Source organism: Mixophyes fleayi, chromosome 1 (assembly GCF_038048845.1).
Source record: "Mixophyes fleayi isolate aMixFle1 chromosome 1, aMixFle1.hap1, whole genome shotgun sequence".
NCBI classification, from domain to species: domain Eukaryota; kingdom Metazoa; phylum Chordata; class Amphibia; order Anura; family Limnodynastidae; genus Mixophyes; species Mixophyes fleayi.
Window position 1 is genome coordinate 280,497,315 of NC_134402.1, and position 15,823 is coordinate 280,513,137.

Here is a 15,823-nt window from a genome sequence, read left to right on the forward strand (position 1 = left end):
GGCTTAGATGGAATGGGTAGTGGCTGAAGCAACCCCGCTGGAGTTCTGCGGGGGGTCTTGAACTGGGAGCATAAATCGCATGCCGCGATAAACTCTTTGACATCTCTCCTCATAGAAGGCCACCAATAACTTCGAGAGAGGATTTCAAAGGTCTTGCGTTCACCAGCGTGTTCAGAGAAACGAGAAGAGTGAAACCATGAAAGGATTTTTCTCCTAAGAGCAGGAGGCATGAGGGTCTTCCCAAATGGTAGCACTTTAGTGGAAGAAGCAGCCAGAGGAACACATTTGGTGTCTAATATAAAGTGGTTAGGACTCTCTTCAACGTCTGAGGACGCCACAAAGGCTCGGTCAATCGGACAATCCCATGAACGATGAGGGGGAAGACGTTCAGACTGAGCTTTATCAAAGACGTTGGCAAATGAAGCATACTGAGGAGGAAGTCCCGGTGAGGAAGGTGAAATGGAGGTTTGCTGTATTCTACGAGGAACAACACGAGAAAGACAATGTTGGTGACATTCAGGTCCCCAAGACGTAACTTGAGGAGTGCGCCAGTCAATCTGGGGAGAATGACATTGAAGCCATGGAAGGCCTAAAACAATCGGACTTGTAGTAACAGGAAGTATTAAAAACGAAATTTCTTCCCGGTGTAGAACACCAATCTGAAGGGTCACTGAAGACGTACTTTGGGTGATGAGACCGTTGATAATACGTGATCCATCGATAGCAGTCACCGTAATAGGAGTCTTCAGGGTAATCACTGGTAGGGACCATTGATTTACAAGGGATTCAGAAATGAAATTTCCCGCAGCTCCTGAATCAATCAGAGCTGGGGACTCAAAAGACTTAGTAGCAAATCAAATGGTAACGTCAAATGCACAGATTTTTGATTTCGTAGAAGATGGAGAGGACTCCAGGAACCCTAACTTCACCTCTCCAGAACTAGTTAGGGCCTGGCATTTCCCGATTTTTTGGGGGCATGACTGGAGCATATGTGTGGCATCAGCACAATAGATACAAAGTCTATTCTTAATTCTTCGATTCCTCTCGGCAGAGGTTAGTTTGGAACGTCCAATCTCCATCGGTATCACCAGAGGTGAAGCAGGACGAATTTGAGAAGTGGGACGAAGAGATGTTTTAGCTGAAGTAGTTCTCTCAGAGTCCCTCTCACGAAATCTGAGATCCACACGATGACAAAGAGAAATCAAATCTTCTAAAGACGTAGGGAGTTCTTGAATAGTCAGTGCATCTTTAATTTTGTCCGAGAGCCACTGCCAGAAGGCGGCAATTAACGCTTCAGTGTTCCACTGAAGCTCAGAGGCTAAGATCCTAAATTGGATGATGTACTGTCCTACTGTACGGGAACCCTGTCGTAAACGAAGAATGCTGGAGGCAGCGGAAATAACACGACCTGGTTCATCGAATACATTACGAAACATGGAAATAAATTTGGCACTATCCTGTAACAACGGATCATTTCTTTCCCACAGAGGGGAAGCCCATGCGAGAGCTTGTCCGGAGAATAATGAGATGAGATAGGCCACTCTGGAACGATGAGTCGAAAAATTTTGAGGTTGGAGCTCAAAATGTACTGAGCATTGGTTGAGGAAACCTCTACATGTTTTGGGATCTCCATCATACTTTGACGGAGTTGGCAGGTGAAGCGTGGAAGCCGTAGACACCTGGGATGGCACTGGGGAAACGGAGGAAAGCACAGGAGCATCAACAGAAGCAGTAATATTCTGCCCAGACGTTCTTTGGGAGACTAACGTCTGGTAACATTGTAGTAATAGTTGTTGACGAACATCCTGTTGTACCACACGGGTGACCAGATGCTGCAGTATCTCTTTAGCTGTGGGTTCCGAATCTGGGTCTGTCATGGCCTGATCTTACTGTCACGGGCACTAGGAGTCTTTACCCAGTATCACACGCTGATGGTCTTATCAGAGCAGTAGAGTTGGTATATGATACTCTGATGGCAGGGTGATAATGGAACTGGAAACAGCAGATGGTTAGAGAATGCTCAGAAAGTCTATGACTAGCAGCACTGGTAAACAATAGGTAATTGAACACGAGGATCTGGATGGACAAGGGCACGTGAGGGTAGTCAGTGGTCTGCGCACGGCAAGTTGTACCACTGCTATAGTGAGAAGAATGTCCAGGAGTAATAAGGAGGTGGAAGTCAGCGGTCTGCGTATAGCAAGTGGTACCGCTGTCTGTAGTGAAGGAATGGAATCCAGGTGAAGGTAACGGGGAAGTCAGTGGTCTGCGAGTAGCAAGTTGTACCACTGCTTATGTGAGAGGATATATGGAACTGGTGACACAGGGAAACAGGAATCAGTGGTCTGCCTCTAGCAAGTTGTACCACTGAATATATATGTGAGGAAGGACACAAGGAGATAAATGCCATGCAGAGTCTACACGGGTACACTGAACTTGATCCCACGTTGAACTGCACACAATAATAATAATGAATGAACAGCACTGCACAGATAAACAAAGTCACTCAAATAGTCCAGCAAAAGGAAACACAGTCAATGATAGCAATAGTCTCAGAGGATGGAAACTCCAGAGGAGAACCACTCAGTCCAGATGGATATGCAATACACCAGCACAGTCAATGAGAAGTATGCATACCGTGGTTCAGATGAGCAGGCTGTTAGAGATAGCTGCAGGGATACCTGAGCGGCAGGGAACAGACGAGCTTAGGAGTCCTTGCAGAAGGGAAGCGGCAGGTAGGTGCAGCGCACTGTAGGTAGGCCAGCAAGGACGACAAATACTCAGGAAGCAGTAGTATATCGAATAGAACAGCAGGAGACCACGGGAGAGTAGAAGCGATGTAGCAGAGCTGGAAGCCGAGGAGCGTAGACTCGATGCTAACAGGCAAGTTGACACAAACGGACACACTGTAGAAGCAGTAGGCAGCGGGTCAGCTGACGGCAGGTAGAATGCAGACTGGAGTGCTGAGACGAGCAGGACTCTGTAGACACGCTGAAGTAGCTAACAGGAATCAGCTGGAACAGTAGCGATGTAACACAGGAGAGTTTGAAGTAATCTGTAACTGTAGATACACGGAGGCAGCGGATAGGAATCAGCTGCTGGAGTCACGATGAAACACAGGAGAGTTTGCAGTAATCTGTAACTGTAGATACACGGAGGCAGCGGATAGGAATCAGCTGCTGGAGTCACAATGAAACACAGGAGAGTTTGCAGTAATCTGTAACTGTAGATACACGGAGGCAGCGGATAGGAATCAGCTGCTGGAGTCACGATGAAACACAGGAGAGTTTGCAGTAACCTGTAACTGTAGATATACGGAGGCAGCGGATAGGAATCAGCTGCTGGAGTCACGATGAAACACAGGAGAGTTTGCAGTAATCTGTAACTGTAGATACACGGAGGCAGCGGATAGGAATCAGCTGCTGGAGTCACGATGAAACACAGAAGAATTTGTAGTAATCTGTAACTGTAGATATACGGAGGCAGCGGATAGGAATCAGCTGCTGGAGTCACGATGAAACACAGGAGAGTTTGCAGTAATCTGTAACTGTAGATACACGGAGACAGCGGATAGGAATCAGCTGCTGGGGTCACGATGAAACACAGAAGAGTTTGCAGTAATCTGTAACTGTAGATATACGGAGGCAGCGGATAGGAATCAGCTGCTGAAGACACTAGGAACACGAGGAATAGAAGTGGTCTGGAAACCACAAACGGCAAACAGGAATCAGCATAAGCTGAACACACGAGCAGGCACTGGAACACCTTCAGAGACTCATGAGGAATGAGACTCCAAGATCAGGCAACGTGGTATTGACCACAGGTGCTTAATATAGGGAGTGTTGCCTGATCAGCCAATTAGTTAAAGGAACAGAACTGAAGGTTAAAAGGGACCGCACATGCGCAGTACCTCATTATAATGGACGGACACGGTTCCTAGCTACCTTAGAAGTAGCACTCACAGTCCGGTGAGTGACACTCTTCTTTATCTATTCATCCAGGTATTCTCATAGGCACCTTTAATACTGGTCCAAAAAGAGAATAAATCCACCCAAAAGGTATAGATTATCCCAGTAACAGCTTAATGGGACAGCTGTAAGGGTAATTAGGAGCTTATTGATCTGTAATCATTTTATCACAAACATCCCATAATTCTCTGTATTGTGGTTGAAACTTATCCCAAACTTTAGAAGATAGTTCAGAGACATATTTGACTTCAGAGACTAGAGTCTCTTGAAGACAGTTAAGCTCAGAAATTAATGATAAAGTAGTATCCCAGTTTATGGGACAATTATGAGTTGATAACCAGGATATTCCCAAAATAATGGGAAATTTGGGTGAAGCAATTAAATGTAAACCTATAGTTTCAAGATATTCCAAATGTACAGGAGTTTGATTAGACTTGATTTAGTATGATTATCCTGTGCAAAGGTGATATTCATGAAACTGCCACTAGCACCAGTGTCGAGCATGGTCAGGCTGGCAATTAGAAGAGATCCAGAAGAAAGTATAACTGGGAAAACAAAATGGACCTTCTTCTTTTTGCACCGATGGGAATCGTGATTGTGAGATAAAATTATGATTGGGCTCCTTGGTAACATCTTGTTTAAAGTCTGTCATAGCAATGGTTACACCAGTGTTTCCCAAACGCAGTCCCACTAGCCATCATATTACAGTGTGAGGACATAGAACTGTAGCAGTTTTCCTGTGGTAATGTTTACCAGACCAGACAACAGCCAGTTGTCCCAGTGTACAGAATGTGTGTAATGCTAGACAAAGATTGTCAGCTGTTTGTAAAATTGACATCAGTCAGCAAAAACACAAAACAAAACCAGGAATAATCAAACATCCTCTGTGTACCTCTATACTACACATGCGTAGTTACCAACATTTTAAAATTAGTTGCAAGCAACACACATTATACTGTCACATGCAATACAGTTTCATATTTATATAACTCAATTATAAACAAAACTTTTTGAATTTTTAACACTCATCTACAATGGCTATTAACTTGTAACAATGTAAGGTAAAAACATTCTTTAAAAAAACCCAAAACATATATTTTATAATGCAGTTGAAAAATAGGGACAAATGTTTGTAACCTGTGGCAGTCCCTAGCAATTAGAGACAGTTGACAATTATGTACATAAACATATCTCACCAATGCTCTTTAGACGGTCAGTCTGTGTAGGGACCCCTAACAGTGCAGGTTTTCCAGGTCACAAGTGAAATAATTATACCACCTGTGGATCTTTCAAAATATGTCAGTCAGTAATGAATACACCTGTGCTCCAGCAAAGAGATCTGGAAAACATGCACTGTTAGGGGTACCTGAGGACTAGGTTTGGGAAACATTGGTTTAGACGGATTTTATTTGGCCAGTTAAATGCATAATGCCCCAGACTACCACAATGTAAAGAAAGATCCTCAGCACAAAGTATTTTTTCCATTAATATTGAGAGGTTTCCTAATAAAATGAATTTGCATTGGTTCAGGTACTTTAATTTTCTATTGTTTGGGCCTTAGACGCTCTAGGTCTATAAGACTGACAAACGCTTTTTACCATTTCACAATTTCCTAATTTCTCTCTTTCTCTCAAACAGTCATTGATCAATTCAAATTCATAGTTTGATAAATGCATCAAGATCATCAGGTGCCTTGATTTGACATCATTTGCCATGGTCAGTTCATCCTTGACTTGCTCAGAAAAACCCAGACTGAACATTTTGGAATAGATTAATTCAATGTGATGTCAGCAGTGCAACATGGGAACTCAGCAGTATATTCAGCCACAGAGAGTTTACCCTGGAGTGTTTTATGGAGTCTAGCTTCAGCAGCAGCACATCGATTAGGATCATCAATGACCCATAGCAGAAAGAAAGGAATACATATTTCGCAAGATATTACTGTCTTGCTCTACATAATGAGCTGTGCAGGTTATATTTGAAGCTAAATAATTTATTGATTTAGGAAAACTTTGCATTGGCGACGATCCCCACTGAACTTTGAAGGCATAGATAGATGTGAGATTTTGCTGCAGCAGAATGAATATTTTTTAACACTTCCTACAAATTGAGTTCCAAGAACAAGTGCAAACTATTGCAACTCTTTTATTTGCCGTTTCAATGTACTTCGTAATCTATATCTTAGTCTAGATTATTCAGTAATAGTCTGAAATCAGGATAGCTTTAAAGGAAGACAGACCGGGATAGGTTTAATATGACTGTCAGACACCAGACTCTCAGGTTCTGTCACTTCCCTCTTCGCTGCCTTTCCAAGTTGTCCCTGCAGTCCTCAGGCTCTGCTGGTTTCAGACCTCTCTGTAAGATGCTGTCAGATCTGTCTCAACTCCAGAGATCTCTCTAGAATCAGAGTATGGGTGTGGCCATCTTGGATTCAGTCACATGATTTCTCTCAGCCAATCAGGTGATAACAGCCTCCATTTCAGATTCCCTCCAAAACCAGTTCATGGGAGCTGCCATCTTGGATATAGTCACCTTATACATCTCAGCAACTCAGAGTGCTGCCTCTGCCCAGCTGACAGCAGTCTCCAATCAGGAATCAACAATAACTATAAAAGAACTTCCTGGAGCCCTTACCTGTCGCCAGTGCAACAGTGTATTTCAGACGCCAACCTGGTTCCCAGCAGTTTGCAGTCTTCCTATTAATCCAGCTCTGACAGTGCTGTCTGCATTCTGGTTCCATTCTAGTTGCTGCATTCCGTTTACAACAATGCACTTCCAGCAACCTTGTTACTTCATTCCAGTTACAGCGATCCATTTCCAGCATTCCGGTTACAGCGAACCACTTCCAGCAAAATGGTTGCTGCATTACAGTTACAGCTATCCACTTCCATCATTCCGGGATAAAGTATTCCGGTTCCAGGCTGGTTACAGCGATCCACTTCCAGCATTCCGGTTTCAGTCTATTCCAGCAATCCAGTTCCTTTTTGCTCTCCTCTGCTAGTGTAATCACCATCTGCACCAGTCCATTCACTATATGCAGAGGAACATTATCAGGCCACTAATCTTGGTCTACGTAGTCACCAGTCCAGCTTCAGAGACACAACCCAATCCGGGTACAGACATATCCTCAGGCGTGACAATAACAAAGAATGGTCAGAAGTAACCGGGTTCAGTACACACTAAAACAGAACTGTGCAAAAGGAATGAGGCAGAGAAGTTGAGGACAAGCTGGTAACGGTGTAAAAGTAGAAAAAGACTGAATACAGAATGCTGCAGAAAACAGCAGCCACTAGATTCCTGGGCAGGAGCACAATAATCTGGCAAGGAAGAAGTGACTGGGTCTGCCAAATATAGGAAGTCAGGGGGTGGTGCTAGAACATACTAGAACATCAGGGTAACAGTTATTCTGAGCTAGACACAGAGCAAAAGCAAGAAGTTGTCCAACACCTAAAATAACTGACTGCAGAATCCAGAGACAAGAGTGCTCAGTTAAAATCCTGACAGTTACACTATAAGACATATTGGGATATAAAAAGCAATGCCTAATCATGTTGCCTTTAATGTAGAATATTCCAAATTAAAATTTAGCCTCAATATTAATTGTACACACTCCCCAATACATGTTTAAAGCCTCAAAATTAATAAAAGAAAATCGTAATAATTCCCTTGACGTGTTTACTTTACCGATGGAAGTGGATTACCATCACCTAATCTTGATACTATATCTGATCCTTTATCCTTTAGTCTGAACGAACCTCCACAAAACTAATCATGTTTGGTTCCCTAGGTTTAGTATTTGTTTTGTCTGCATTACAAAGATAAATAGGTATACAACGTGTCCTACTGTAAGAATGTGCATTGTTGATCTCCCCCTTTTATTTCCTGCTGTTTTATTGTTCCTCCCTTTCGCTTTTTCTCTACCCTTAGGGACATATTCAATTGTTGGTGGAAACGCCGAAAATCCTGCGGTCCACGCACGATTACCGTTATTACGATAATCGTGCGCGGAAAAACAGTTAATACGGTAATTTACTCGCTGGATTTCAGCTTGCAGCTCCCTGAGCTGCGAGCTGAAATCCAGCTAGATTTTACCGTATTAACTGTAATAGTTTTAACGATGCTGGACTTTTTAACAATTGAATACGCCCCTTAAAGTTTGAAAATTCTTCTAAATAAAAACTACTGATCATAAAAAAACTAATAATTTTCCCAAATAAATACATGTAAATAGCTCAAATTTAATATAAAGCTCCTTGGTAGTTCACAAATTAATTTAAGTATCCTCATAGCAGATGGTATTAATAACTTCCTCCTCCAAAATAATTAGTACTTACCTTCCAGTGTCTACTTGCTCTCCAGGTGAGAGCAGGCTAAAAACACTGGTAGGATGGTGGTCAGTTGGTTAGAAGTCAGTAACACATCGCAGCTCCTATTACTGACCCAAAAGAGAGGTATACTGCCCTAAATCCCAAGATAACCTGGCTCTTCAGGGTCACTGTAAGTATTATTATTATTATTATTTATTTATAAGGCGCCACAAGGTTTCCTCAGCGCCGAACACAGTACAAACAATGGACAGTACAGGGAATAACAGTACAGAACAATAAAGGAGTAATACTGAGACTTCAGATGCTCCAGGAAAATCAAGAATATTGAGGTTGGAGCAGAAGAGAAGGTAGAGAGACAGGAGGGAGAAGGGCCCTGCTCATTAGAGCTTACATCCTAAAGGGAGGGCAACAGACAATCGGCACAGAGGGAGTCAGAGGAGGGGAGCAAGCGCACCCTTTTCAAAGGAGGATCCAGGAGATGAGAGCGAGCATGGAAAGAGGGTTAAGTGGAGGGCTGGTAAGCCTTGAGGAAGAGATGAGTTTTGAGTGCCCGTTTGAAGGAGCACAAGTTAGGGGATAGACGGATGGAGCGAGGGAGGTCATTCCAGTGCAAGGGGGCAGCTCGGGAGAAGTCTTGAATTCTGGAGTGGGATGAGGTTATTAGAGTGGAGGAGAGGCGACGGTCATTGGCCGAGCGCAGGGAACGGGCGGGAGTGTGGATGGAGAGGAGATTGGAGATATAGGGGGCAGTAGACTGGGAGAGGGCCTTGTAGGTGAGGGTAAGAAGTTTGAAAAGAATTCGATAGGGGAAGAGGAGCCAGTGAAGGGCAAGGCAGAGAGGGGAGGCAGAAGAGGAGTGGCGAGAAAGGAAGATAAGCTTTGCCGCCGCATTAAGTATAGAACAAAGGGGGGCAAAGAGAGAGCGTGGGAGGCCGGTGAGGAGAAGATTGCAATAGTCCAGCAGGGAAATGATGAGCGCGTGGATAATAGTTTTGGTTGCTTCATTAGATAGGAAGGGCCGGATGCGGGCAATGTTACGAAGTTGAAAGCGACAGGATTGCGCAAGAGATTGAATGTGGGGGGTAAAAGAGAGGGAGGAGTGGAGGGTGACGCCCAGGCAGCGTAGTTGGGGGACGGAGGAAATGGTGGAGTTGTTAATAGTGATGGAGAGATCCAGATGGTATAAGGACTTAGACGGAGGGAAAACAATAAGTTCTGTTTTTTCAATGTTCATTTTGAGAAAGCGAGAGGACATCCAAGAGGAGAAGGCAGAGAGGCAGTCAGATATACGAGAGAGGAGGGGAGGGGAAAGATCAGGAGAAGAGATGTAAAGTTGAATATCATCGGCGTATAGGTGATACTGAAGGCCGAATGAGGTGATGAGAGCACCAAGGGAGGAAGTATAGAGTGAGAAGAGTAGAGGGCCAAGAACAGAGCCCTGAGGGACTCCTACAGGGAGGGCAGAGGGGGGGGGGAGGATGAACCGGACATAGATACAGAGAAAGAGCGGTTGGCGAGATATGAGGTGAACCATGTAAGGACAGAGCCAGAGAGACCGAGGGAGTGAAGTGTCTGCAAGAGGAGGGGGTGGTCCACGGTGTCAAAGGCTGCGGATAGGTCCAGGAGGATGAGCAGGGAGAAGTGACCCCTGGATTTAGCAGAGAGGAGATCATTTGTTACATTGGTCAGGGCAGTTTCAGTAGAGTGGAGGGGGCAGAAGCCAGATTGGAGAGGGTCAAGGAGGGAATTGTCAGAAAGGTGACAGGTGAGGCGGTTGCAAACAATACGCTCGAGATGTTTAGAGGCGTAGGGGAGAAGAGAAATGGGGCGGTAGTTGGCGAGTGTGGTGGGATCGAGATTAGGTTTTTTTTAGAATAGGAGAGATGAGGGCATGTTTGAAGGAGGAGGGGACAGTACCAGTGGAGAGAGACAGGTTGAAGAGGTGAGCTAAGTAAGAGCAGACAGTGGGGGAGAAGGAGCGAAGAAGGTGAGAGGGGATGGGATCCAGGTGACAGGTAGACGGGGGAGAAGAAAGAATGAGGGAGTGGACTTCATCCCATAAGTAAAATACTCTGCTGGATCGATAATAGGAGTTGTTATTTTACTGTAGTAAATAAAGTGTTAACCAGCCAGATGTATGATGCAAGACAATCTACAGAAATAAAGTAGCAGATATTCACTATCTATTCTACAGGAAAACAGCTGCCATTATCATAAACCAGAAATGTATTGTTATATATTAATTATACAATGTTCATCTAGTGTTTTCTCTAGATAACTGACCTTTTGCATTATTCTGTATCTATAATATAACAATAAGATTCAGAGATGTATTTACATTGAATACCAGGATGAGTTAATCTACAAGAAAATGGCTGTTGCTCTCCTACACTTACAATAGATGATAAATGTATATATTGTACCGGTGCCCAAGTATTTCAATTTATTTATTAAAAAACAAATCAAAGTGGTAATTTGTTCACCACACTGCTGTATCCAGGAATTCTGCCCCATTGCATGGCCAACCAGTTAGAGCGTGCATTGAGCTAACTCTAGTATCGCAGGAATTTCAGCCAACACCAACAAGCTAAATTTGAATAATGAATATGAAATTTAAGCCAAAAGTAGAAGAAAGAGTAGAGTGGTACAGTTTTAATTCAGATTTTCTGAAGAATTATATGTATATTTTAATAACTGTACACTGTAGATAAACTTTACTCAAACTGTCCCGTTACTGTTACATTTTAAAAAAAAATGCATATAATTTAAAGAAACATATAGCTAAAACACTGTTTGAAGCTTATATCCCTGATGTAAATCTTATTAATCCTATCAGGTCAATGGCTAGATTAACAATTGTATCAATAAATAAATATTGTTAATGTTATTCTTTATTTCTATGTGAAATAACACCTCCAATGTCTTGTGTGTGGGTCACAGTATATATGTGTTAGTTTTCTTATGCTATTGCACAAATATTAACCAAGAAACAGTGTCCCTCTCACAGTACACAGACATGTGCATACCTGTAAAGTGTTTCCTTTGCAGAAAGAATCCTGAATAAACCTATGAGGGGGTCTTGTACGGAAAATGTTTTAAGTCTGCTTAGCAGAGTTTCCAGACTGGGTAAATGCTGGCCAAATTGTACCAGGTAGTTTACAAATACAATTTCTTCTCCCAGGAAAAAATCTAGAAAGGGATAGAACGATTTCAGTGGAAAATCTAAATTACTTGTGATATCATTTTTAGAAATGTAACTGTAACAAATTAAATTGTCTCAGTGTGCTCACAAGTTATTATATCTATGGTATTTCCACCACTATCACCTGTACAGTTTCATCAGCAATCAGAAAATACTCCTGTGCAGACTTCTGGTGCAACCAAACAAAAAGGCTCCTTTGATAAGTGCAAACAATGTGGACATGTGTTTAATTATGTACAAATACGCCTATTTGTTTGCTAGCACTTATTACATGCTTCTCAATCATGTATTACAATTTTTATATGTACATAAAAATGCACTTTCCTGTTGGTGCAAAAGGAGCCCACTAAAATTAAAATCAAACAACTGATTACTGCCAAAAGTAGGGACCTGGAAAATCAGGTTTTGTGGAGGAAAAAGGCTCTGCAGCCACCAGCAAATCTGGAACGCCCATATAATTGCGCAATCTCTACGCCTAGGAGCTGATTTAAATATCTCATGCCACATAACCCGAAATCTCATTTTAATTTGTGGGTGCAGAATGAGGCACTTTCCCCATCTTCACCAACTCCCAAAAGAAGGAGCACAATTATTGACAAGAAACCTGTATAAACGACATTTGCGTTGTGGGTTCTGTTTTGGCAGCTTTGTAAATGAACCTTAGAGACTCTGGTGAATTAAATTTGAAATGTTATACATTGTAAATTAAGGACTCCAAAGCCAGTGAACATTTTATGAATAAAAGAGCAAAGAAAGTTGAGAAATTCATCTATTTTATAACATGATTGCTTGCATTGTTATTAAATTTTGACTTTTCACCCAAAAATTCTCCTCCTTCCAACCTCAATTGTGTCTTAAATCTTTCATGAGACAGAGAGGATATTAACACCATCCTTTATTACATGTGTGGTGTCACAAAAAACGGCAAATGCACTAGGTAAGTGCGTATGTTTTCAGCTTTGTAAATATCCTTTAGTGTCCAATATCAAAGCAGCACATCACTGCCTCAGTGTTTCCAAACACATAAAGTAAACAAGAAAAAAATTAGGTTGTTTTTTTAATTTTTCATAATGCATAAACCCAAAGTGACTCAGCTTACCTGGGACTGTCACAACCTAAAGCTGGTAACAGAGAGCAACGGCACATACCGGGCTGTATACAGTATCAAATTTAAGTTGTACTAAGTTATGGAATCTTTTACATAAATAGGCACTGGCTTTTTTAATCCAGAGTGCTTAATTTCTGTAATTTGTTTTTTCCCCCATAATTTAGAGTACCATGACTTAAATCTTCTAATACATATTTAAAATAGGCTCTGCAACTCCTTTGTCACCCTTATCTGTGTTACGAGCCGCGGCGGCTCAGCCCCTTAGACACCTCCTGGCCGTTGTCATGACGACCGTGATGACACTTCCGGTTTTTGCCCTGCCGTCACCATGGCAACGGGCGGGAGGCGCTTCATCTCAACACTGCGACCCAGCCAGCTGGGCACTTCAACAACGCCATTTCCTTAATTAATTTACTGCTGGGATAATTTCTCCTCCTGTGCCTCCCTGCTTCTGATTGGTCTTTCCATGTATTTAAGGCAGTGTTGCTGACCTGCTTGTTTCCCGACATTCTGATTGATTCCTCATTGTGACCTCTGCATGGAATTGGATTTTGCTCCTTTGCTCCGTGACCCTGACCTCTGCCTGGATTTTGCATTTTGCTTCTTTGCCTGTGACCCTGACCTCTGCTTGAACTTTGGACCAGTATGTTTGCTGCCAGTCCTGACCTTCGGTCTGTTATCTGACCCTTCCTCTGGCCACGGTTCCACTACCCAGGTCTGGTCCCTGCCTCCGCCTACAGTCTTCCGGCTACCTTGTCCCATATCGCAGTTAGCCTGATAAGCCTCTACTGCCATAGAGATAAGTCCTGGGGGCATCCGAGTACCGGTGAACGTGTATAATTCTATGGGAAAGGCGGCTGCTAAAAGTGAAGACCTCTACTAGCTCGGCTCTAAAGGCTTATCAGTAGCTGCGACCCTAACAATCTGTACTTTTTTTTATATGTGTGAATGTATTTAATATGATTTATATGAGTTTTGTGGTTCCTTACAAATAAACAGCAGAAACTAGTTTCTTGTGTTTATCATTCTGTTTTCAGAACTTTCTGGAATATGAGTCTCCAGAACCAATTAATTGATATCAATTAAAAGAGGCAAAGCTTGGCTGATTCTTTTTATTTCATTGGGACTATGGACGATATAACACTTAATCAAAAACATTTCTCTGATTACATCAACATTTTTGTATGACATCCAACCTTATGTTGTGTGAACATGCACCCTGAATAATTGGGAATAAACAACTTAGTTTGTGCACATTACCTTCTACGTCAGTGGACAGGATGGTCTTCCAACATTCTTCATGAGTGTTCATACTCTCAGCTGAATAACTTTCAGTCAGTGAATATACTTCCTCTAAGTCTATCTGAGAACAAGGATTTGAACTTGGAACAATGTCAAATGGTTTTCCCTTTCTATAAAATATAGAACACAATGTGGGTTGCCTAAATGTAAAACACATTATTTGTGACAGCTCATCAACCTAATTTGTGTTAATTTATTACAATTGAAAGATTTCAAACTCTCGATGGGTCCTCCTACTAGAGTACAAGCAAGTGCAAGTTTAGCGCTGGGTAAAAAAATTTAAGCTATTACCACACTGAAAAGGGGCCTGATATTAAATGAAATGTAAAGATTTCTAGTACCAAAATATAATACATAGCTAAAAATGAACCAAATGTAACAAAATATATTACATACAAAATATTTTTGAACACTGGGTAACATTAAAACTGCATAAATTAAGGCATGCTTGCTCTTTATCTGATGTGATCATAGAAAGGTGCTGTACTGGTGTTACTTGCTATGTACATGTATAAAAATGCCAACACAAAGAAGATAGTTCTCTATTTGTACTACATGAGGCACTATTTTACAATACTGATTAAATTGGAAGTTTAAATGAGGATTTCTAGACAGTTGCTGGAAACAGTAGCACAGACAATATCAAATAGGAAAAATTGCATCGCTGGGCTGCCACACCCTTACTGATCAATGACTATTTTTTTTCCCCCCTGGTAATTGAGAGACTTCCCTTGTTGTTAGTTTACAACTGACTCATAAACAAATGAAAATAATTATATTAAGGGGCAATATTAATTTATTAATATATTAATTGTGGCAATATAATTTTATCATATTAAGACACACTAGCAATATAAAATTATATTATGGTGGCAATAGTATGTTATTGATAACTGGGGTAATAATAATTTATTCTTGACAGTGCAACACTTATTATTTAATGATGAAGGCATCATTAATACTGCACACTTGTACCACTACACATGTCAGTATGTACTTGTCCCCTTAATATATTAATAAATGAATACTACCACCATAAGTTAATTATAACTTAATATTGCCCCCTTACAAAATAATTAATGATTGCCCTCATATATTGTCTATTGTGGCTCCTCTTATGTTCTGAAAAGCAAAATAGTATAGACTCACTCAGTGGCCACTTAATTAAGTACACCTGCTCATTAATGCAAATATCTAATAAGCCAATCATGTGGCAACAATTCAATGCATAAAAGCTGCAGACATGGTCAAAAGGTTCAATTGTTGCTCATGCAATGATTGTTGCTGCCAGGCGGAGTGCTTTGAGTATTTCAGAGGCTGCTGAGCTCCTGGGATTTTCACACACATCTGTCTCTAGAGTTTTTACAGTCAGCAGCAGTTCTGTGGTTGAAAACGCCTTGTTAAAGAGAGGTCAGAAGAGTGGCCAGACTGATTCAAGCTGACAGAAAGGCGACAGTAAATCAAATAATCATGCACTACAACAGTGGTATGCACATCACATTGAACCATGAAGTGGATGGGCTATAGCAGCAGAAGACCACACTGGGTTCCACTCCTGTCAGCTAAGAACAGGAAAGTGAGGCCACAGTGGACAAACACTCACTAAAATTAGACACTGGAAAAACATTACCTGGTCTGACAAATCTCGATTTCTGCTGCAATATGCAAATAGTTGTAACAGAATTTGGCGTAAAAACATGAATCCATGGATCCATTCCGTCATGTGTTGAAGGTGCAAGCTGGTGTAATGGTGTGGGGAATGATTTATTGGCACACATTAGGCCCCATAATAGCAGTTGATCATGGTTTAAATGCCACAGCTTACCTAAGTATTGTTGCTTACCATGTGCACCCCTTTATGGCCACAATCTACCCATCTTCTAATGGCTACTTCCTGCAGGATAATGCGCCATGTCAC

General features: G+C 41.8%; 1 protein-coding gene across 1 annotated transcript in view; it reads right to left on the reverse strand.

Annotated features, from left to right (window-relative positions):
• Positions 1–15,823, reverse strand: part of LOC142154401 (protein shortage in chiasmata 1 ortholog-like) — a 56,337-nt gene that overhangs the window by 11,717 nt on the left and 28,797 nt on the right. The window contains exons 5-6 of the mRNA XM_075210941.1: positions 13,864–14,015; positions 11,320–11,482 (exon numbers count right to left, since the gene is read on the reverse strand). Coding sequence (XP_075067042.1) covers positions 11,320–11,482; positions 13,864–14,015 — 315 coding nt within the window. The remainder of the gene's footprint in view (positions 1–11,319; positions 11,483–13,863; positions 14,016–15,823) is intronic.